The following is a 24,607-nucleotide window of genomic DNA, read 5'->3' as shown; positions in this document are numbered from 1 at the left end:
TTTATAAATTTAAGACATCCTAAAATATTTTATTTAATTATTTTTAGAATAGTGTTAGGGGGTTAGAAAGCCCTGGAATTATATGCAAAGTTTTGTGTACACATCTGTGTTTTTCCAGAGGAATGAGTGTAAGATTTTATCTGATTCTTCAAAGAACATGAGCCAAAATAAGCTTTTATTTTGAAATTGAGGTTTTAAAGTAACTTTTAAAGGTTAGGCTTTTCCTTCTTTGTCTTAAAACAAGTACACTGTTTGGGTTTATCCTCTATTTGACAAGATAAAAAAACCACAACAACTATATTTTGTTTTATTATGACTTCTACTTCCCTGTCTATATCTTGTCCCTTTCTAAAATGCTATTAATTAAAAAATTTTAATTGTCTGAATCTAGTTTTAATTCTGAATTTCCCATTTATAAAAACCCTATACAGGGTCACGGTAAGTTGCAACTAACTATAGCTACAAAAATGATAAGATAACTGCCTCTTTGATTTCTCTATATTTAGAACAGAAATTCTTCATTTGTAGTTTTGTATATTACATGAATGTAAAAGTTGATAAGGAATGAAAATAAAGTAAAATAAAAAGGGAACAATATACTTTCTAGACACTTGGTGTGGCATTGGAGGACTGGCACTAGACTGTGAACCACAAGGTTGACAGTTTAAATCCACTAGCTGGTCTTCAGAAACACTATAAACAGTTGCTATAAAGTTGCAATCTATTCAAAGGCACTTAATAGCAATATCATTTTCTATTAGCTCTGCATAAAACTATAAGCATACAGAAATAAACATAAGTTAAAGAGAAAAAGGTTAAGATTTTTATTAAAATGTAGTTTAATCATGTGGTGTAAATGCATTTGTATACTCATTTTAGTCTATTTTTCTGGTAAGAAATATAATGTTCACTGAACACACTTGAAAAATTCAGGAAAAAAACAACTTGGAATTCTATGTACTTTTATTAAAATTTTGATGTAGATACCAAGAAAATAAAATAAATGTATTAAAAATATTAACATTACAATCTCAATCTAGTGTTTAAGTCTACTACCTGTTAAATGAATGTACACAAGTATAAAAACTCATCACGTTATTCTCTAAAATTTAGTTAAATTTACTATGTGTAAAATTTAATTGTCTGAATCTAGTTTTACTTAAATTTATTATGTGTAAATGTGAGGGAGTGGGGTGAGTCTTCAGCAAGGTTTTCTTAAAAACCTTGATTCTGTGAATTTTTTAAGAGGAATCATTTTCGTAACACCCAACAATATTATTCAAACCCTAAGTGAAATATCACTTATGAAAATATTTCCTATACTTATTGCTAGAAAGATTACTATTTACCACCTTTGTGCATCCACAATTATTTATCACATGAAACTACATAAATGTATCACCCTTATATTCATGTTTTATGGATGCACAGAGGTGAAAATTAAAGACCAATATTTTATCCCCCAGCAAATAACAGTAACATAGACACCTGATGTGGCACTGTAGGAAACCCAATACAGGGTGGCTACAAGTTGAAATTGACATCATTACTCTCTCTCCTAAGTGGAAAAATAGTTTATTACTAAGTACTTTAAGTGCATTTTCTCTAATCATCACTATGACTTTCTTTTTAAGAAAGAAACAAAAAACAGGAGTAATTTACCCAAAGACAGACAGTTAATAAATGATGCTTGGACTCAAATCCAAATTTGCCCGATTTCTCACCACGAGTCTGCCTCCCCACATGTCTTAGTAATTCGGTGTATAATCAATACTGTGGGACTGCATCTAGGTAAAATAAACTGGCAGAAGAAGAACTACTGAATAACCATGTCAGCAATCAAGTTTATTATCTTATATGGACAGAAAAGGCCTTCTTATACATCATCTTAAGGAATAAGCAATATAAAACAATTTTTGTGCATTTTTTCAGATGATCTCTACTGCTGCCAAAAAGTTATAAACTTTTAGGGACAAAACTGTAAATACTTTCATCTAAACGGTGAGTGGTGGTTATGTACCATGGTTCAGTTCACTCACAGTGAGCCTGTATACAGTTTCTGAGGTTATAAATCTTTATTGGGGCAGAAATCGTCATGTTTCTCCCACTCACCTAAATACTATTCTTAAAAAAATCATTTAAAAACTGTATAATGATGTCCTTTCCTTCAAAAATATTTTAATGATCCAACTGCTACAAGATTTTTAATACCCTTTTTGTAGATAATTATTGAGGTCTTTTATAACTACCAATGAGGTCCCCAAGTGGTGCAAATGTTTAACGTGCTTCAACCAAAGGTTGTTAGTTTGAGTCTACCTAGAAGCATCTCAGAAGAAAGGTCGACTGAACTACTCCCAAATATATATACATTGAAAACTCTATGTAGCACAGTTCTACTCTGACACACGTGATTGCCATGAGTCGATAATTGACTTAATAACAACAGATTTTTTATAATTACTTCTTAATGTACTAGGTGTCATGGTAAATACTGTGAGTCGCTTCTTCACAAGGAGATAATACCGACACAAATAAATATATGGCAGACTAGATAAAGGTATACAAAAGAGGAATGACCACTGTGATTTTGGTGATCAGGCACTTCACTTAAGATAATAAACTGAGAAGGAAGCGCACAGGTTTTTTAAGGAAACAACGGAAAATAAGAAAACTGTAGATAATAATGAGCATGAAAGGAAATGTACTTTGGGGCACATTAATTTATAGAACAGGAATCTTTATAAATGGATTAAAGCAGATTTAAAACCATGGTGAGTTCGGGGCAGGGGAGTGGGGGAGAACCAAGTGACACACTACAGAATTGGCTAGAGATTAAATAGAGATTAAAGGAACACATCCTCTAGAAAAACAAAGTTCTGGGCATACAGAATTCCAGCTCTCAATAAACGTCCATACAGGGCAGGGGTGAGGTACCTAAGGCAGTGAGAAAAACAAGGGTACCCTCAAGTAGAGACAAAGAAGATATACAAAAGCTTTAGGGAAGTAGCAGTGGAAGTTTTCAGTTCCAGAGGAGGATAACAATGAGTAAAGTCTCAGTGTGTGGTGACAATGCAGCAAAGGCCTGGGGCTTTCTAGGAACTGAAAAAGGCATTCTTTTATATCAAAAGAATGTTTTGATATAAAGTGGGTTTGGAAGTTCTACAAGACAGTTAGAAAGCTTACAGAAAATGAGAGAAGGAAGGACAGAATTACTTTGGTTTAAGAAACACAAGAATATTTTCCAATTTGATCCCTAATCAATTAGGGGCAGAAGTAAAACTTTCTTTGGGCAGACACATATTTGGCACAGTAATAGAACGTATTTCCTTCTAGCAGGAAACTAAGGGTAAGGTTGCCTGGTGCTTGATGTAGCACAGTTGGGAGATGGGTATAGAACTACTACAGTATTTTGAAGGTAGAGTGCTAAGATGCAGGAGGTAGAGTCTCAGGAAGACATGCTGCAGTAAGCAGATCGAATATTTCATGCACTTCAGCAACTTATAAAGGTAAGTAATATCCAGCAGGTGAGCCACATTCATGCAAATGATGCTATGAAAGAAGTGTAACTTAAAGGGTAGTAAGGTAGTAGTTGGGTGAAAAAAATGATCATGAACATTAAGATGTTTGGCTTATTTGTGTTCTTTTCAGAGGTGAATGAGTCAAAGCTATAAAACAGCTAAAGATAAAGAGGTGGATCTCCGAAAATCTAAAGGACAAAAATGAGAGCAGTTCAGGAAGGGAATATAAAGAGGTAAGATAAGTTGAAGTAAGAAAAAACAATGAGATAGGTATTGTCAAAATGGAAGAAGTAAAAGGGGTAATATAGTTCAACAAAAGCTTAGGAGAAGTTTCAAAAGTAAGACAGGAACAATTTCCACTATTACAGTTATAGAGAAATAAGAATTAAAATGAGAAAATTTGGTGATTAACACCTTCAAAGGTCTAGTTGTAGATGTTAGATGGAGAGGACTCAAATTACAGTGTTCAAGATGTCAGTATGAGGACTAAGGTGCACCTGATCCCAAGCCATGGTATTTTCAATAGCTTCATATGCATGTGAAAGTCCAACAGTGAATTAAGAAGACCATAGAAGAATTGATGCAATTGAGTATGGTGGTAGAGAGGAATATTTAAAGTACCATACACTATAAGAAGAACAAACGAATCTGTGTTGGAAGAAGTACAGTCAGAATGCTTCTTGGAAGTGAGGATGGCCAGACTTCATCTCTCACACTTCAGACACATTATCAAGAGCGACCAGTCTCTGGAGATGGATATCACAAAAGAGGAGGGTCAGCAAAAAAGAGGGAGACTCCCAACAAGATGGACTGGCACAGTGGCAACAGCAATGACCTCAACCATACCAACAATTGTGAGATTGGCACAGGACCAGGCAGTGTTTTGTTCTGCTGTACAATGTCGCTAAGAGTAGGTACTGACTCTACGGCACCTAATAACAACAACATAGTAGGAAAAAGTTCATAAAGAAAATCTACTTCCCTAACAAATCAATCCTCTAATTTTATAAGTCTTAATGTTCTTACAATTCTAAAGTTCTATAAAACATACAGTATCATGAGTTCCAGTAATCACATGAGTTTCATCACTAGAAAATAGTACCAGACCCTACTGATAGACCTTTCTAATTCTATCTAATTCTAATTCTATAATTTTTCTCTAATTCTTGAAGAGAAAAACGGCATTCTAATAGGATGACTTTGTTTTTTAAATACAAACTTCCTGAACCATAGTCTATTAATTGGCAATTTAACTCATCTTACTTACCTCATCATATGATTTACATAGGCTTTGCTACAGCTAGTGTTGTATCTGCAAAAACTACAGTGGACATATGTAGGAAAGTGGTTTGAAAAATCTTTTATTTCGGAACAACACTCAATGCACTTGTTAATTCCCCGACGATACCTTATGGAGACATAAAGAAAATTATGAAAAATATTTTTAAACAAAAATTATAAAGAATAATCTTCTTAATGTTCTATTAATTAAAGTTAAAGTGTTTAACTAAACATCTTTAAACACAGGCTTATGTTTTTTAAAAGCTGCTATGAAACAAGCTATAATAAGTATTTAAAAATCTATCATTGTTTAAAGTTAAAAAGGGATTAAATTAATCCAATCAAACACCATAAGATATAAGTACAAAATACATATACAAGTGCAATAGATGAAGACTACAGAATAAACACAGTAATTCAAGTGCTGCTGAACAGTTCTAAAAAAAAAGTTTTTTTTTATTATTTGGTTGGTCTTTGTGCCAGATAATTGACTAACATGGTGTAATTGTAGAACAGAGTTCTCTGTTAGCGGGCAAATATACATTAAGGAACAGTTTTAAGTTTGAGATTAGTATTGTATATCAGGATTAAAAGATATTACCTTAAGCTCCTCAATGCTGTACTGACTTTGCTTTTTTTATTGCTATTATTCAATGTAGTTTGTTTCTTTTGCACAGTAGAGAGTTTTGATTTGCATTTAGATTTACTTCCATTAGGTTTACTTGCATTGGGTTTATTTGTATTAGATTTTGTGGAATTTTTAGCAGTTATATTTTTAGTCCTTGATGGTGAGAGCTGAAGGGTAGAAGTGCTTGCACTAATGGAAGGTGTAGGTGAAGATCCTGATTGAAGAGGTCCAACTGAAGCTCGAATAGTAACCTACAAACGTAAAGACAATATGTATCTTATAAATTAATTATTAAAATGCATGAAACTATCACTGTAATATAAAAAGTTAAATTTTTTGATAAAAGAAAGCAAAACTATAATTGATTAACTTACATTTATTCTAAATCTTTATTAATAGCAACTAAGCATATTTATTCATTGTTGTAATATTACAGTTTTATATTGTTATCAGTTATGTTAACATAAGAAATTAATAGACAATTAGAAGTTAACACAAATTACATGAATGTCAAAAAAGCACATACCATAGCTATTTTTATGCACTAACTAAAAAGAATTCACAAATAAAGAGGTTAAAATTTAAATGAAAAAACCTGAACAATCATCTCTATAAAGGTCTGCATTGTCCTTTAATAATTATAAAGCAAACAGGTCTACAGCAAATGTGTTCTTTTCCCAGGGTTTATTGGGCAGGATTTAAGTTTGTAAAGGTTATGGGAGAGTTTACATCAACTCATCATACAGCATGGAGAGTTTGATAATATTCAGAATTTCTTAAAACAAAACAAAAAAATTTTTATGTAGCATTCAGAAAGAGAAAATGCTTGATTAGATTTGTTGGTTAACAATGGAAAACATAATTGTCTACCAACATTCTCAATAATAATCATTTGATTAGACTCCCCCAATGTATTTGAAAGTAGGAGAAAAATGAGGCTTTCTACTCCCGCAAAGATTTTAAGCCTCTGATACCCTATATAGGGTTGCTGTGAGTCAGAACCAATGACGGCACTTAATAACAGCAATGTATTTGAGGAAAAGCCTGTAAGGAAGTCCTAAGAAATATATGTGGTTTCGTATTACATAAAAGCACTGGACTAATGTGGAAAAGACCTAAGGTTGAATCTCATACTACCCCTTCCCAGTCATATAATCTTTGAATAAGTAACTTATCCTCTCTAAGCCTCCTTGATATAATATGGAGACAGTTTAGGTTTTGTCTACCTCCCTGGATTGCTGTATGGATTAAACAGAATGTATGAAAAAGCACACTGAAAGCCTAACTCTAAAGAGTTATAAAACATTTAGTATCATTATTATTGCTATTATTATTACTATTATTATGAATAAGGGAAGATATGAGAGAGGACTGCACTGCTTACATTAGTGTTCTGCATGTCTAGTCCCAGCATGGAATGAATGGATTGCAGGGAAGGATACTGGATAGCGTCTCTCGCTCTAGGTCTTCAGAGCATGGCTTTATATTGTTTTAGTTAATTCAAATAACAGACATACCCACATTCAAAGGTAAGTACCCAAAGCCAAATATAAATGTTTTGGGGATTATTTCACTTTGGATTATCCATGCCTCTGTTTCCCTCCACTGGAGCAAATATTCAAGAGCTGACTGTATATAAAGAAGTCAGAGAAAACAGATGTATATAAGGCAAACAGGGAAAAGAAAATTACATTCATCAGTATGCAGTCAGATATGTGTTTGCTCACTTATCCAGCAGCAGAACTTGCTTCTTTGAAAGCAACCCAGTAACACCAATTTCAACAAATATCTAGGAGCCTATGGCACTCAAAGCATACCTATGGCAAACCAGTAATGAGGACACAAAAATAAATCAAACATGATTTCTGTTCTCAAACCCCATACAGTCTAACAGCTAAAACAGACATGTAACTGCCAAATGGAATATCTCAAAAATAGCCTTTATAATATTTAAATAATCCACTCATCCAGGCAAAAGTTAATCTAGATGCACTTTTTACAAAGGAATACCACTCCAACAAAGGACAGGCCACTGAACTCAAAACAATAGTTAGAAGTCTTTTCTTTCTAAGCCTAACAATGATGAAACCTAACATTAAAGTCACAGTAAAATTCAGAAGTCACTTCTAAAATATCTTATTAAAAAAATAAACAACAGGCAAGAGTTAATTTCTATTATCATACAACCACTTAAAATACAACATATTTAAAACTCACTTTTGTTCCAGGAGGCAATCCTTCTAGTTGTTTAGGTTTCATAAACGTTCGATGATGTTGAGTCTTGTGATCCATTTTCTCCTTGCATGTCAAAAACTGCAGCCTGCATTTTGAGCAACGATGTATTCCTTTTTTCTATTTAGAAAACAAAGCAAAAAACCAGGGGAAAAGAAGCTCTACAACCACAACTCCTGTGACATGCTACTACTCTGACTTAGCTTTAAGGACAGCTCAACAATTTAAAAACTAGTATTTTGTCCTTTTCCATAATAAATACTACCAATATATTACTATTTTTTAAAAACATAACTTGCAGTAGCAATTGGGTTTCAAAATTATTTATTACCATATAGGAATCAAGGATGAAAGTTCTATCAGCAGGGTCAATGAAAGTTCTATCAAACTGTGGTGTGAAGTACTCCAATAGCAGAAGGTGGTGGCTGTGTGTGAGGTATCCTAGCTGGGAACTGAACCCATGGCTCCCACATGCAAGGTGAGACTTCTACCATCGAACCACCAACATCTCACTAATGCATTTTTTTTAATAACATGATACTCAATCAAATAAAGTACAATCTGTTTGAAGAAGTCAGACATCACTGTTACATTGTTTACAGTGATTTGAGGGCTTTTCAAGGTAATTTTTGAGTATCTATAATTATGTCTTTAGATTAAATTCCAGTATGAAATCTCACTCTGGCAAAGCAGGGCTCTGAAGTCAATTTTTTTTTAACTTTGCCATTTGTCAGATAATATGTGACAACAATTGGGTTATTTCTTTAAAGTTTTGTTTTTCCTCTATAAAACATACAATAATACTAGAGCCGCTTTGTAGAGTGGTTGTAGGGATTAAACAACACGTAAAGCAACATTGACTGTCATAAGGCAAATGATGAATATATACTGTTTTTGTTTTAATTAAAGATCTAATGAACATAACTGTTATTGTTAAATGCCGTGGAGTTGGTTCTGACTCATAGTGACACTGTATAGGGTTTCCAAGGAGCAGCTGGTGAGCATGAAACACTGACCCTGTGGTTCAAACCAACCTTGCCAGTCCAGTGCATTAACCCACAGCAGCACCACACCAGAATTTAAGACTATTCTACAAAGTCATATAAACTGGCTGCTATCTCTAAAATCACCTGAAGACAGAGATTCTTTATTAAGGAAAAGTTAGAACTGAAGTGAGTCACAGATAGTATTCTTACTGTCTACTGTAATAGTGGGATACTGGTGTGGTGCTAGAGGGTAAGTACTGGGCCACGAGGCCAGGCTCAACTGCAAGGTCACGAGGTACTCCTCGGTAACCCTATACAGCAGTGGTGGGAACATTTTCTCTGCCAAAATTTTAACATCATTCATGGACCATACAAAATTATCAATTTAAAAATTAGCCTGCTGTATTTGGTCAAACATTTAATTAACTCACAATGGCTGGAGTCCTGCTGTGGCATTGTGATTAATGCTCTGGATTGCAAAGTTGATTTGAACAGAAAGGTTGGGAGTCAAGCTCACCAGCCACTCCTCAGAAACCCTATACAGGGTCACTATGGGTCAGAACCAACTTGTAGGCACTTAACAGCAACTGTTAACTGGCTGGAACTATGGTTACCTTGGCAGGGCTAGACTAATATGGTCTGCAGACAGGACATTACTACCCCTGCTATACAAGATCATTATGACTCAGAAGCGACCTGACAGCATTTAACAACAACACTTCTTCTAGTAACAATGCCATCTCAATTATAAATTTATAATCCTGCTCAGATAAGGTTTTCTAAGTCAATTAAAATACCAACTATCATGGAGTCGATTTTGACTCTCAACTGCATGTGTTTCAGAATAGAACTGTGTTCCATATGATTTTCAAGGGCTGATTTTTGGAAACAGATCACCAGACCTTTCTTCTGAAGCTCCTCTGGGTGGACTTGAACCCCAACTTTCAGTAAGCAGCCGAGCACATTACTATTTGCACCATCCAGTCTTTTGTAAATGGTTTTGCAAATTTAAAATACCTGGAAGGATGCCTTATGTCCTTATTTTATTAGATTATCCCCTCTTTATTGCTGGCTGTATACTCTCTGCATACTCCGAACAAACAAAAATTACATTGAATCTTCATAGCAAGTTAAAACATACAACTCAAAAATACATAATATGAAGACTAACTGTAGATCACATTGCCCAAGTAGTGATTCCACATATCTCCTTCATACTTATCTTTCTCACTTCTCCATCTCACTCAAGCTTAGGAAAGCATCAAAGAAAAATTATATTAAAACTCTCATAGTGAAACAGAGCTACATCTTATACTCCATTCTCACTTTCAAAATTAAAGGTCAAAGATGAAATATAGAATATTAAAAATAGCCATTTCCCAAACTCTGTTCCTCAAGAAACGCTAGTAAGTAGTGTGCAAATGAAGGTTCAATGGTCCAGTTTGGGTAACGACACAATAACTCATAACCCTTCACTGGAGATCTAGAATGCTCACCCCATATTACAAGTTCTGAGAAGTACTGTTTAAAAACAAAACACTGTTTTATTTTGTAAATTAGGCTGTTACCAAACTTATTTATCAGACATTTGAGTGTGCAGCACTGCAAGATAAGCACTGGGCTGCTAAAGGAAGGTTGGTGGTTCAAACTCATCAACTGCTCCTTGGAAACCCTACACAGGGCCACCATGAGTCAGAACCAACTCAACAACAGATAACAACAACAACAACAGCCTACTGAATGAAACCAGATGGAATATTGCTAGGGAAACCTTAGAGCAAACAGGTATTTCCAAATCTGCTCAAGGATGGATGGCATGCCAATAACAATGTAGGTGGATACCAAATTTATATTGGAATTCTACTTTGATGCTTTTTCTCCTTAACAACCATAGTTGATTTCATGATTGCCTAATGACTGGAACAGAAAAAATATGAACACAAGTGCTAAATAAATTAACATGCCAATTTAATAAGAAAATGTATAGAGTTGGTTAATGAAGTGGGAAAAATGGATTTACATACTCTAAACAAAATATAAAATTCACAGCATCAAGCTGATTCTGACTCACAGGAACCCTAAAGGGCAGAGTACAATTGCCCCTTAGGGTTTCCATGGATACAGCCTTTAGGGAAGCAGACTGCTGCTACATCTTCCACCACAGAGCAGGCTCCTGGCTCCAACTCAAACCTTTGGGTTTGAAGCTGAGCACTTAACCACTACACCACCCAGGACTCCTTGATTACATGAAAAGATTTAACAAATCCATTGACTTCTAATTTGGCAAAGGCACTGTTTTTCTTTGAAGTGTGCAAGAGTAAGTTTAGTGTTTTACCAAAGGTTACAGACCAAACAGGATGGCTTAATTGTTTCAGGATAAGAACCAGTGAGTGAAACATCAGAATTTAAAGGAAGAAAGCAAACACCAATATTGGGATCCTATAAATTATGTAGGAGCTCTGGTAGCGTAGTGGTTATGAATCAGGCTGCGAACCTTAAGGTCAGCGGTTCGAAACTACCAGCCGCTCCGCGGGAGAAAGATGAGGCTTTCTACTCCCGTAAGGGTTTACACCCTCGGAAACCCTGTACAGGATCGCTATGGGTTGGAACCGACTCAACGGCACTTAACAACAACAACAACAACATAAATTATGTAGCAGAACTGACCCACCCAGGAAACAAGCTATAATGTAAGTTCTATAGCCTAGAGTTCGCATAGCTATCATTAAATATATAGTTGACTGTTTTCTTTGTTTCTGGCACCTATTAAAAAACACTCTGGGTCAATGATGACAACAACGTGTACTCTCATAATAACAAGACTAGTAAGTGGAAATAGTTTGAAGACTAAGAGGAAAATGAGATTACGAGTCTTCAATCTTATCTTTCTTGTGCTAATTTATCTTTTCCTATACTCTTTATGACTATCTTCAAAATTAGTTCAATACCTACTACCTCTGGGCTTGGAAATCTTTTGGATATTTCACTTATCTTCCTTTTTTTCCCCTCTTACTTCCAGGGTCACTATTTCTAGCTACCTTTCAGAATTTTCATTATTTACAAGCTATACCATCAACAGAGAGCAATCAAGAAAAAGAACAGGAAGTTTCCCAAGTAATTTAGTATATGTGAAAATAAATCTTATTTAGAACTTTCTTTGAAGAAAAAAAATTGAAACAATGTTCTAAGTCATAATCAGTCTTTAAGCTAAGACAATATAAACAAATAAAAACGAATAAATCTCACCTGATGCTTCATGTAATGGTGCATATAGGGTGTTGCAATTTTAATAACTTTGAGGCAAAATGGACAAAGCAAGTTTTTAGTGTTTTCATGGGACGTTCTAAAATGAGTTTCAACATCAGAAAACAATGATGATCTATAATTGCAAACCTAGAAATATAAAGAAGGTTTAGTTCAATTTGAAAATATGTAACTGATATACAAAGTAACAATGCTGGGTCACTTGTTTAGAGAACAATGTGTATGACTCAGTTCTGATGTCCACAACCAAAGAACCCATTAATATAAGCACCAAAAGATACTGAGACAGAAGAGTTACATTAAAAAATTTAGGAATGCTTCCGAAAACATAACTAAATTTCCTTCTTTTCTTCAGATCTACCACCCTTTGGTTTTGAGTTGAATTTTAAAGCTCTAAGAATTCCTCCTATAAAGTTTTTCTGTTATATAAAACAGTATTCTCCTCATGGTTTTAAATAGCCTTCAGCCTACGGCAGTGAGAATATGTATTTTTCTTGCATTCTTATACTTTCAAATTATGAAACTATATTAGTCCCAAAGCATTTAGCTGGGTGCTCTGTAACTAAAAGAATCTCCTATTTCCCAGGGACCACCACTCATCTGTCAGTTTCCTGTTTGATGGTTACTTGTATGTTGCTGTGATGCTGTAAGCTATGACATCTATATTAAACAAAAGCTATAAATTATGACATCTGTATTTCAAATACCAGCAGGGTCATCAAGTGTATACAGGTTTCAGCTGAGCTTCCAGACTGAGAGACTAGGAAAAAAGACCTGGATATCAACTTCTAGGAAAACTGTCCATTGGGAAATTGAATGGCATCAGAATATTGTTGGATGTATTGTCAGAAGATGAGCCCACCCCCAGTTGGAAGGCACTCAAAATATTACTGGGGAAAGTGGTCTCCTCAAAGTTAGAACTGACCTTAATGACATGGATGGAGTAAAGCTTTCAGACCCTTCATGTGCTGATACAGCACAACTCAAAATGACAAGAAACTGCTGTAAACATCCATTAATAATCAGAAGGTGGAATGCAAATGTGTGAAACAAGGAAAACTGGAAATAGTCAAAAGTGAAGTAGAATACATTAAGCTTGATATCCAAGGTATTGTTGCTGTTGTTAAATGTCATCAAGTTGATTCTGACTCATAGTGACCCTGTATAGCGTTGCCAAGGAGTGTCTGAACAGCTAACCTTGCAGTTCACACTGACCCAGTGGTCCAGTGCTTATCCGCATGAGGACTCCATCCTAGCCATTAGAGTGAGCTAAAATGGACTGGCAGTGGCCATTTTGAATCAGAAACCTAACCATCTTCTATGCTTGGAAGGACAAGGCAAACAGGAACTGAGTCACATTCACTGTCAAAAAGAACATTTCAAGATACATCCGAGAATACAATGCTGCCAGTGACAGGATCATATCCACATTGCCGACTAAGAAGCCCAATTAATACAACTATTATTCCATGTTACACACTAATCATTAAAGTCAAAGATGAAGATATTGAAGATTTTTAACTAATCTCTGCAGACAATAATTGGTCAAATATACATCAAGACACATTGATAACTGGTGACAGGGATGCAAAAATTGGGAAAAAAAGAAGGATCAGCAGCTGGGAAATATAGCCTTGATGATACAAATAATACCAAAGATCATACGAAAGAATTATGCAAGATAATAACTTATTCACTGAAAATATAGGCATATCTCATTTTATTGCACTTCACTTTACTGACCTTCACAAATAAAGCATTATACAAATTAATGTTTGTAGCAATCCTGCACTGAGCACCAGGTTTCCAACAGTATGCACGTAACTCACTTCATGTCTCTGTGTCACATTTTGGTAATTCTTAGTGTTAAATATAACTTTTATATACACTAGAAAACAAAAATTTGTGTGACTTGCTTAACTGTTGTATTTGTTTTATTGTCTGGTCTGGAACCAAACCCTCGGTATCTCTGAGCTATGTCTGTTATCGTTTTTCAAAAACATAAACATGAAACTTGGTGGAAGGAAAACGATTGGCTATGTCTGTAGAAAGAGATGATAGAGAAGTACACTATTCCAGGGCCAACTGCAGAAAAGATCATCAGTTGCTCATATGCAAGTTTAAACTGAAGCTGAGAAAAATAAAAATAAGTTCATGAGAGTCCAAATGACCTTGAAAATATACCACCTGAAATTTAGAGGCCATCTCAAGAGAAGATTTGAGGTAATTAACACCAAGGAAAGAAGACTGAACAGACTGCAGATGACATTAAGGATATCATACATGAAAAAAGCAAAAGTTCATTATAAAGACAGGAAAGAAAGAAAAGACAAAAATAGATGTTAAAAGAGATTCTGAAGCTTCCTCTTAAACATAAAGTAGCTAAAGTGAATGGATGAAATGATGAAGAGAGCTAAACACAAGATTTTAAAGGGCACCTGGAGAATAAAGTATTATAATGAAATGTGCAACAATCTGGAGTTAGAAAACCAAAAAGAAAGAACACACTCAGCATTTCTTAGTCACTCTGAGGACTAAGGTATGCCTAAGCCAAACCATGATATTTTCAACTGCCTCATATACATGTGAGAGCTGGACAATATAAAAAAAAGAATGATACATTTGAATTAGTGTATTAGTGAGTAATACTGAATATAGAACTGGGGAAAAAGAATTTTGAGCCTTCAGTTGCAATACTAAAGGGTTCTATGGGCAAAATACTGAATGATGCAGGAAGCAACAAATAAAATGGAAGGAATGTAAGGAATCACTATGACAAAAAGAACTGGTCAACAGTCAACATTTCAAGAGACAGTATATGATCAAAAACGGATGGTACTCAAGCTTCACTAAAGGCATTTGATGAAAAATAAGGCTCTAGGAATTGAAAGAATTCCAATCGAAATGTTTCAACTAACAGATGCAATGGCTGGAAGCAGTCATTCGTCTATGCCAAGAATTTTGGAAGAGAGCTATTTGGCCACCTGACTAAAAGAAATCCATATATTCGAATACTGACGAGAACCGTTATGCAATGGAATGCAGAAATTATGAAACAATAGCATTAACATCACATACAAGGTAAGTTGTGCTGAAGATAACTTTAAAAATGATTGCAACACTTGATCAACAGAGAACTATCAGATATTCAAGTAACATTCACAAGGTATCATGGAATGATATCACGGCTGTGTCAGACAGACCTCGGCTGAATGCAGCGAATACCAGAAAGATGTTTACTTGTGTGTTATTAACTATGCAACAGCATTCAACTTTGTGGATCATAACAAATTATGGATAGCAATGCAAGCATGGGGATCCCAAACCACTTGGTTGTGTACTTATGTGGAACCTGTGCATACACCAAGAGGCAGTTGTCTGAATACAAGAATACTGCATGTTTTAAAATCAGGAAAGGTATGCATCAGGGTTGTATCCTTTTACCATGCTTATTCAGTTTGTATGCTGAGAAACTGGCTACATGAAGAAAAACATGGTATCCAAGTTGGAGGAAAACTCTTTTCACAACCTGCAATATTCGGCCAACATAACACCTTTCTTGCTCAAAGTGAAGAGGACTAAAGCATTTACTTAAACCCTTCAATTACAACTCAACATAAAGAAAGCAAAAATCCTCACAACTGAACCAATAAGCAACATCATGATAAACAGAAAAGACTGAAATTGTCTAGGATTTTAGTTTACTTGGATCCATAATCAACACCCATGGAAGCAGCAGTCAAGATATCAAACAGCATATATTGCATTGGGCAAATCCATTGCAAAAGACTCTTAAAAGTATTAAAAAGCAAAAATATCACTCTGAGGACTAAGGTATGCCTAAGCCAAACCATGATATTTTCAACTGCCTCATATACATGTGAGAGCTGGACAATATAAAAAAAAGAATGATACATTTGAATTAGTGTATTAGTGAGTAATACTGAATATACCATGAGCTGTCAGAAGATAAACAAAATCCTGTCTTGGAAGTAGTACAGTCAGAATGCACCTTAGAAGCAGGAGTAGTGAGACTTCATCTCACATACTTGGGACATGTCATCAGGAGGGACCAGTCCTTGGAGGACATCATGCTTGGTAAACTGAGGAAAACAGGGAAAGAAGCTCAAGAAGATGAACTGACAGAGTAGCTACAACAGTGGGCTCAAACATAACAATGATTGTGAAGATGGTGCAGGACCGGATACTATTTCTTTCTATTGTGCATAGGTTGCTATGAGTCTGAACTGACTCAATGGCACCTAATGCTTCCCTGCTATACTTGCATTCTTCCCTATATGGTAGATATAGTCACAAATTTGTCTTTCTCCAAAAGGGTTTTTCTTTGTCTAATACAGGGGTCAGTAAACAACAACATGAGGAGCAAATCCAGCCTACTGCCTGCCAACCATACATAAAATGTACAAGTTAAGCCATGAATTTCTAATAAATTATTATGAGAGGCACTTTAGTTTTTGTTACCAATTCTATGTAAGTAGTTTAAAAACAAAAAAAGAACATTATATTATCAAGAGGCATGAAATTTATAAGAAATGCAAAATTTTAGTGGCCATAAACAAAGACTTATTGAACACAGTCATATCCATTCATTTACTTATTATCGATAGCTGCTATTGTGTTACAATTACAGAAACTGAGTAGTTCCAACAGAGTAAATGACTCTCACAGTCTAAAATACTTACTATTTGATCATTTATACAAAAATTTTTCAAAATTGCTGACCCGTCACATTTAATAGGTTTAAATTTTGTAACCACAGAAACAAACAAACCAAACACTTAAGTACACAATAAAATGTGTGTGTACCTGGCAAATATATGGCATTTCACCGGGTTTATGATTGTCCTTCATATGTTGTAAAAGAACATGTTCTGTTTCAAATGATAATTCACAGATTTTACAAATGGCTAAAAGTGGGGGGAAAAAAGACATTACACTATTTTAAGATATTGTATATATGTATATATATATATATAATTCATCTGACACATCTATATCAACAACAGTAATAATAGTTGTAGTAGTTTGGTGGTGCTAAAGAGTTAATTCTGTGTCAAGTACAATTTTAAGCACTTTTACTTATTTTAACTAACATAATTCTTGTAAAAACAACATGAGGAAGGTCCTATTATTACCGCCATTATTCAAATAGTAAGTAACTTGCCTGAGATCATACAGCTGCTGTAAAATATAAAATTTGGATTTGAACTCAAGCTGTTTAGCTGCAAAATCAGCACTTTAAACTACCACTGTTGCTACTTTTCTTACTGATGTTAACATGAAGAGAACTGGTTTCACATTGGAAAACCATGGAATCTGAGGTTTCGAATTTAGTCCTGCACATATAATGCATATGTTATGCCAAGGGAGTCTTCACTAAAGGAATATTTACAAGAGAATGTAAATATAGGATGCCTGTAGTTACTTCTACTTCAGTAACTATAGGCATTCCCTTGATTAAGAACAAGTTCAGTTCTTAAATCTATCTTTTAGTGAAATTAGCAAGAACAGAACAGGATAGTTCGTACCTAATATCAATTAAGCAAATGTTTGTCTTAGTATACAACATACTTTCCCATACATAAAAAACATACCCATATATATTAAAACATCTCTAACATATTAATACAGTAATAATTATAATGTTTTGATTCAAGTTGTTTATTTCTGCAAATCACTGTCAGTAACTCAAAAATTTTAATATAACAGGCTTTAAGTGGGGTGGCAGTAACTACAGGTTGTATATAAATTTGATGTTTTTAACCCAGGGACTGCCAGTAACATTAGTTAAAAATTTATAAAAGTTAAAACGAAACTTTCCAATTTTGCCCTCTAATTCCAAAGTCTATTTCTTAGTTGTATTTTGTTTTCATCAGAGTTCTTAAAGTTTTCTACCAGTTCAGATGATCAAAATCAATAATATTTAAATCCATTTGAACTTACTAGAAAATTCATGGGGTGTGTGTGTACTTTCAATGTGGCACTGAAGCTGGAATGGGGTGGGAAACTGACGGTAGCAATGCTGGCAGGTGGTATGGTTTTCCCAGCTCTCACTGCTCTGCTTCTCAAGTTCCAAATGGTGTTTCATGTGGTTCATAAACCTAGAAACAATTATCAGCAGGTACAAAAATTAGATTCAAAATAGTCTCACAACTGCTTATCTTTGCCTATTTCTTAAAAATACAGTTGTATCACTCAAAACAAATCCTCCAAAGTCTTAACACCCTCTATAAAAGTTTACACCTTTAATCATGTACATTAAATGGCTTAATAAACTAATGATATTTTCTTTTAACCTTTGTTTTAAAATTAATTTAATTAATCTGAAACATTAATAATTTACTTAAGTTCTTAATCATTATTATTTCAGAACATTAAAATTTTTTTGTTTTTTTTACTGTAAAGAAGATCCTGCAAATTTACTTTCTACACGTAAAATACAATTTACATTTTAAAGTAAGTTGCTGTAAACAAAAAAGCTCTACCAACAAAAGCAGCTACAGAGACATGAGAGAATCTTTTAAGGTCTTGAAGATGTACAATTGGTTCCAGCTGCTTAAAATGACAAATTACTGGTCTTTTTACTTGTATCTTGGTTTCTAAGTGCATGTAAAAGCAATTTTAATGCCTATAATTATAAAAACCTTTAGTTTTATTTAATGATACTGGTTTACTGTTAGCACAGACTGTTCACTTTAACTTGCAGACTATGCCCTTTGTAGGCAATGTCCATTTTTCAGTTTTACATTCTGCTATTTCAGCTTCCCTAAAAGGCTTCTTATGAGCAGGAACTATGACCTGCAGCAGCAGAGAGTGCAAAGTAAGTGGGAATGTTTAAAACAGCTTACTGAAGAATTTGGAATAATAATTTTTAGACTAAGTCAACTATTAGTAATTATTTACTGTGAATCCAAAAAAGGAAGCAATCTCAAAATAAAGTGATAATGTCTTTGTTTTGAGTATCAATCATTATTTCTATAATAATTTTTATCTCTTTATAAGTTATCAGTAACCAGTTGCTTTCAAATTGCTGGTGGCTCCATGTGTGTCAGAGTAAAACTGTGCTCCAAAGAGTTTTCAATGGCTTATTTTTCAGAAGTAGATTGCCAATCCTTCTTCTCTAACCATACAGTCACCAGCTGAGTAGGTTAACTATTTACAACACCTATGGACTTTATAAACAATCCAAGTCTTGGCTAAATATTTACACACATAAGAAAAAAGACTAAGTTATTGAACTTAGAACTCACAACTCAAAACTTAAAAAAAAAATACCTACATAAAAATTACCTCAACCAACTAGCTTTCTCACAATTACTACAAAAATCCCCATCAAGAGGTCATACTTCTTAAACCAGTAGATGGAAATTCAGGAGGAAAAAATGATTACAAGAATAAAATTACTCTATCTCATTTTGGAGATACTCAATGTAGAAATCCCTAGGTTACAAACAGGGGACCAAAGGCAACCAGTACTTGCCCTTTAATGTTATGTAAATTTGCCCTCACTTTTGAATTGATTTATTGTGAATCCACAAAGGAAACAATCTCAAAATTAAGTGATAATGTATCACTTCAGTAGAGACTTAACCTCTACTGAGCCAACCCCCCAATGAAACAAATTAATTACAGTCACCTTCACTTGCTGCACGTTCATCATTCAAAACACTGAAAAGGCTTCAAGTCTTTTCTTGCACACACAGTAAGGCTAAGAAACCCTAGGCACCCTTCCAACTTATCTACAAATTTAACTAAGAGACACAGTTAGAAATGAATCTCATTTGATACCCAGGAACTGCCTTTATGTTGACAAGGCAGAGTGAAAATCTTGACCTATCCTCTAACACCATAAATTTGCCGCTATAGTTTTTATTGTCAAGGTAATATATTATTTGAAATATGAAACTTGTTTGGTTACCCAGTGTTTACAATCAACTATTAAACCATCAATCTTCACAAAAACACTCAATTTCTAGATATTATTCTGATACTCTAGAAATATTCTGAAATAACAAGAAAAAAAGATACCTTTTATTTCTACATGTTTAATAACAAATACGCTACTTGTAAAGGGTCACTTTAGTATTGCTAAGAATCAGAACTGACTCAGTGGCAGTGGGTTTGGGTTTGGGATCTTAAAGAAAAAGCTGTTTACCACTTTTCTATACATTTTACATTTGCTGTTGTTGTTAAGTACACTCAAGTCAGTTCTGACTCATAGTGACTCTATATAGGGTTTCCAAGGAATGCCTCATCTTGTGGTTAGCAGTCCCGTGCTTATCCTACAGCACCACACCAAGACTCCATTTTACTAATGTGATTTTCTGGTGCATTATATATTTTATTACTAAAATGGTAAAAGTATGGAAGAGGTGACAAGGTTTTATTGTCATACTATTTCAGTATTACACAAGGGGGCTTCAAAAACTTAAGGAAAAATGTAATTGAAAGATAGTGACATTTTCCCATGAAGTTTTTGAAGTTCCCTCGTAATTCCAAGAACAATTTCCCTTCTGTTAACAACTGAGACTTATTAGCTACTGCTGGTTGTTAAGGCATGGGAAAAAAATCAGTTGCTGTCGAATTGATTCTGAGTTACAGGAGGTAAAGAAATGTGACAACTCATATAAAAAATGCAGATGAACTTTGAAAACTACCCTAAATATGGTATTCATAATTGCTAAGATATTTATGTTATGGTATATTTTAGGGTTCTTTATGTACTTCTTTTTGGTCCCAAGAACTAACAGAAAAATAAAGGTTTGGCCCCAAAGTAAGCTATAGGCATTTAGTACGCTAAGTATAAATGATAGCTATTGAGAGTAAGCGTTAAAAATATGTATGAGGAGACTTCACACACAGTGGGTGAAAAAATTCTATTATGTTTTAATTCCATTTCTCCACGAACTTTCTGAAGTCCTTTGTGTGTATATATGTGGGGGGGTGGGGGGGAGGGCATGTGCACATGTACTGAAGGGAAGTACAGTGATGCTTGCAACTTTGGAACACATCAAGAAAATCAGATCGTTGGAAAGAAGGATGAAGGTTGTTGTTGGTTACTGTTGGAATCGAGCAGATTCAGACTTACAGCAATCCCATGTATTACTGAGTAGAAACGTTCCATAGGGTTGTTTTGGAGGAATCCTGGTGTGGAGCTTTGAGTTAATGCACTAGACTGCAAGGTCAGTTTGAACCGCAAGGCTGGCAGTTCAAGCTCACCAGTCACTCCTCGGAAACACTATACAGGGTCGCTATGGGTCAGAACTGACTTGACAGCACTTAACAACAATAATCTTAATGGAAGCAGATTCCCAAGACTACCTGCAGTATTGCTGGATCAAGAAAATGAGACCATTTGAAGGATAAAATATAGTCAACAAGCATGTATAGTAAAAAATATGAACAGCAGAATCAAGGTGGTACATATGAAAATATACTTGGGTAACATTTTTTCAACTTTGCTGAATATTTGAAATTTGTTATAATAAAACTTTAGAAAATTAATCTTATCCAATATAATATCAGACTGTATAACAATAGGAGTCTTGGAGTGGCACTGTGGGTTAATATGCCAGACTGCAAAGTCATCTGAACTGTAAGGTCGGTGGTTCAAGTTCACCAGTCACTCCTTGGAAACCCTACATAGGGTTGCTATGAGTTGGAACTAACTCAATGGCACTTAACAACAATAACATATAATAATACAAAAATATATATCAATACGTTTTACTACTTTGTTATGGCTACTAAATCACCTAAGAAGAATGTTGTGAAATGACACATAACTTCAAAATTACAAAGCACAAGTTCATAAGTTTAAAATATACATGTATAAAGTCTACAAAATTCCATGGAAGAATTATATACATGTTTTAAATATGTTAATTTTTAAAAAAAATCAAAGAAGACACGATTCCTGGAACTAGTAATTCTCTTAAAATAAATCACAAGATCACTTTCTGTACAGGTAAATTATCCAAAAATTATAAATATGAATTATAAATGGAAAGATTTGAACAATAAATAATATTAGCAAGGAAAGGTCAAACTAAACAAAACAAAGGTCATTTCTTGTGATGTACAAAAAATGCAAAGGAATCTATTTTAAAAAAATCAATCTAACTCATTAAAATTCTTAGACCACTGGTAATATTGGGAAGAGAAGTTAATTTTTCATTACATTAAAATAAGCTTTCTCCAATGGACTAATGGAACATGGGAACAAGTCTCCACAACTCTTAGACCAGAAGGATTAGGTGGTGCTCAGCTACCACTACCAACTGCTCTGAAAGTCCCAGCTAGAGTGGAAGAAAATATGGAACAAAATTCAAATTTATTTAAAAAAGAAGACCAGGTTTACAGGTGAGAAACAGACTAGAGGAACCTGAAACTAGGGTTCTCAACCACCCTTCAGGTCTGGAAAGGACCTCACATTCATTGCCCAACTCTCAGCCAAGTAGTAGATGAGTCTATGGGGAGGACGCTGATACTAGTAAGGTATACTCACCATGGAAGGGTAAATCATTCAAAATTAAATGGGTAACAGTTACCTAAAAATAAGTATTTATTTACATACCTAATATTATTTTTAAGAATTTTCAAGCAACTGAAGCACTTAAAGGTTGTGTGAGTCTTCTGTTCTTCCTGGTCATCTCCTTCATGCTTTCCATAATAAAAGTCATTAACTAACATGATCAATTTTCCTTTCTCTGAATCAACTGTCATATTTTTATCTGTTGTACTTGAAAATTCTGTTTTAGCCAGTCCCAAAAAGTTATTTATCATGTCTGGACAACAATACTGAAAAAGAAAAAAAAATAGAAAACCTTATTTAACTCTTGAAAAATTAGATACCACAAATGATTCAATGTTTACCACTACTACAGCCAGACCATGTTCAGTTATGTAACTGGAAACTATTCAAGAAAAAGTTGTGGTGACAGTCAAAACAAGTTCTCTGAAATACTCCTCTGCATATATACTCTAAAATATTCAAGAAATATATGTATGAAAAACATATAAAATGAAATTAAAAACCCTAAAACCAGGATTGGCTACATAGATCTCTACCTTTCTTTCCGCAATTTACCTTTACCAATAGAATTTAATAAAAATGTATTTGCTAGCCATAAATCATTAATTTCGTGCCCATGTCAAATATAGAAAGGAAATAGTTTAATATGCCATTATGTATATGTTTCATTATCAAATGATATAGCAAACACCATATAGCATACTTGAAACTGGACTTTCCACATAGCTAAGCTGGCATTCTTTAGAATCAAGGGGATAGAAAATGTATGGGTCACAAAGAAATAAGCAACATCTTAAAAATGTCAACAGTTACATTTAAAAATCTAGAATACTTATTGAAGGGAAATTTTATCTTGTGAGTAAAAGCACATTCCAACTGGTTCTAACGTGGAGTCCTTTCCTATGTAAGCCCTTTTTTTAAAAAAACTGAAAATATGTAACTAATTCGTTTACTATATATATTTTTTTATTTGTAGGGTTTCTCTAGAGTAGTGTTTCTAAGGATAATTCAAGGGAAGGCCTGCATTCCAAAAACCAGAAAGGCCTGTTAAAATGCCAATTTCTTGGCCCCAATGGAGAAAAATGTCTAGACGTAGGGTCCATTTCTTTGTTTAACAATTCACCCATGTAATTCTTGTACAACTTAAACCAGTTAATCGAAACTCTTCCTAAATATATTTAATAAACTAGTCGCAACATAAAGTTTTAAAATTTAAATATAACTCTATTTCATTTCTTAGGTAACAACATCCACTTGCTCTATTTGTCATACATAAAATGCTAGTTCACTAGAGAAACTTTATGTATTAATTGGATCTACTTTGTCCAAGGAAAACTATATTCATCAAAAACACAAAAGGCACTTCCGGTTTGGCTGCTGCAGAGCAGTGTCAGGTAGGACATGCTCTGTAGGGGAGGGGCTGAAAACCCAGAGACGCAGCTCTCAAGAAACTGCACCAGAGCTCTGAACCTAGAATAAGGGTGAGGGCGTCAGTTTCCTACAACCAACAGTGGAAAAATCACAGTATAAAGGAAAACATTGTGTTTTAGAAACTGGTCAAGGCACAGGACTCCCTCTGTGGCCATCCTGCAAGGGCAGAAGTCAGAAGGCAGGGCTACAGCCAGACCAGCACAGGGAACCAGTGCTAAAAGGAGGCTTGGGGGGATTCTACACATTTTTTTCCCTCCTCCTCCCTGTCCTGCCTTCTTTGCCCAGTTCAGACACCTTCAGGTGGGTGGGTGTGCATCCCCGTAGTCCAGTTTTGAGACCACAGCTTTTCCATGGCACAGAGAGAAAGAGCCCATCGGTCCAAGGGCAAATTCTTTGGCTTCTGCTTTTGACTTCTGCCTGTGGTCCCAGCCGTAAAGTTAACTTGTGCAGGACCATTAATCCCTGCCTATATGGCAACAAAAAAAGCAGGTTTGGCCTGACAGACAAACCATATGAACAATCTGTAAGACCCAAACATAAGAAGACACAACTATTTCAAGAATTATGTTGTGCACACGCAGATACTTAACCAACCTTCAGAGACAAAAATAGTAAACAATCTTTCTCCCATTAACTTTTCAGTATCTATCTGCGCACCTCTACGGTGGTTACTAGAGGAGGGGCCTAAGTAAGTGGACACCCCCACCCGCTA

General features: G+C 34.7%; 1 protein-coding gene across 1 annotated transcript in view; it reads right to left on the bottom strand.

Annotated features, from left to right (window-relative positions):
- ZNF280D (zinc finger protein 280D) overlaps positions 1-24,607 on the bottom strand; it is a 123,932-nt gene that overhangs the window by 42,422 nt on the left and 56,903 nt on the right. Inside the window, 7 exon segments of the mRNA XM_006831616.1 lie at positions 4,786-4,926; positions 5,401-5,678; positions 7,645-7,779; positions 11,892-12,038; positions 16,737-16,837; positions 17,874-18,031; positions 22,507-22,730. Of these exon segments, the coding sequence (XP_006831679.1) occupies positions 4,786-4,926; positions 5,401-5,678; positions 7,645-7,779; positions 11,892-12,038; positions 16,737-16,837; positions 17,874-18,031; positions 22,507-22,730 (1,184 nt within the window).

The sequence above is a fragment of the Chrysochloris asiatica genome, unplaced genomic scaffold (genome assembly GCF_000296735.1).
Source record: "Chrysochloris asiatica unplaced genomic scaffold, ChrAsi1.0 scaffold00004, whole genome shotgun sequence".
In the NCBI taxonomy this organism is placed as follows: Eukaryota; Metazoa; Chordata; class Mammalia; order Afrosoricida; family Chrysochloridae; genus Chrysochloris; species Chrysochloris asiatica.
Note: the sequence above shows the minus strand (reverse complement) of the source record. Positions and strands in the feature narration are given on the sequence as shown.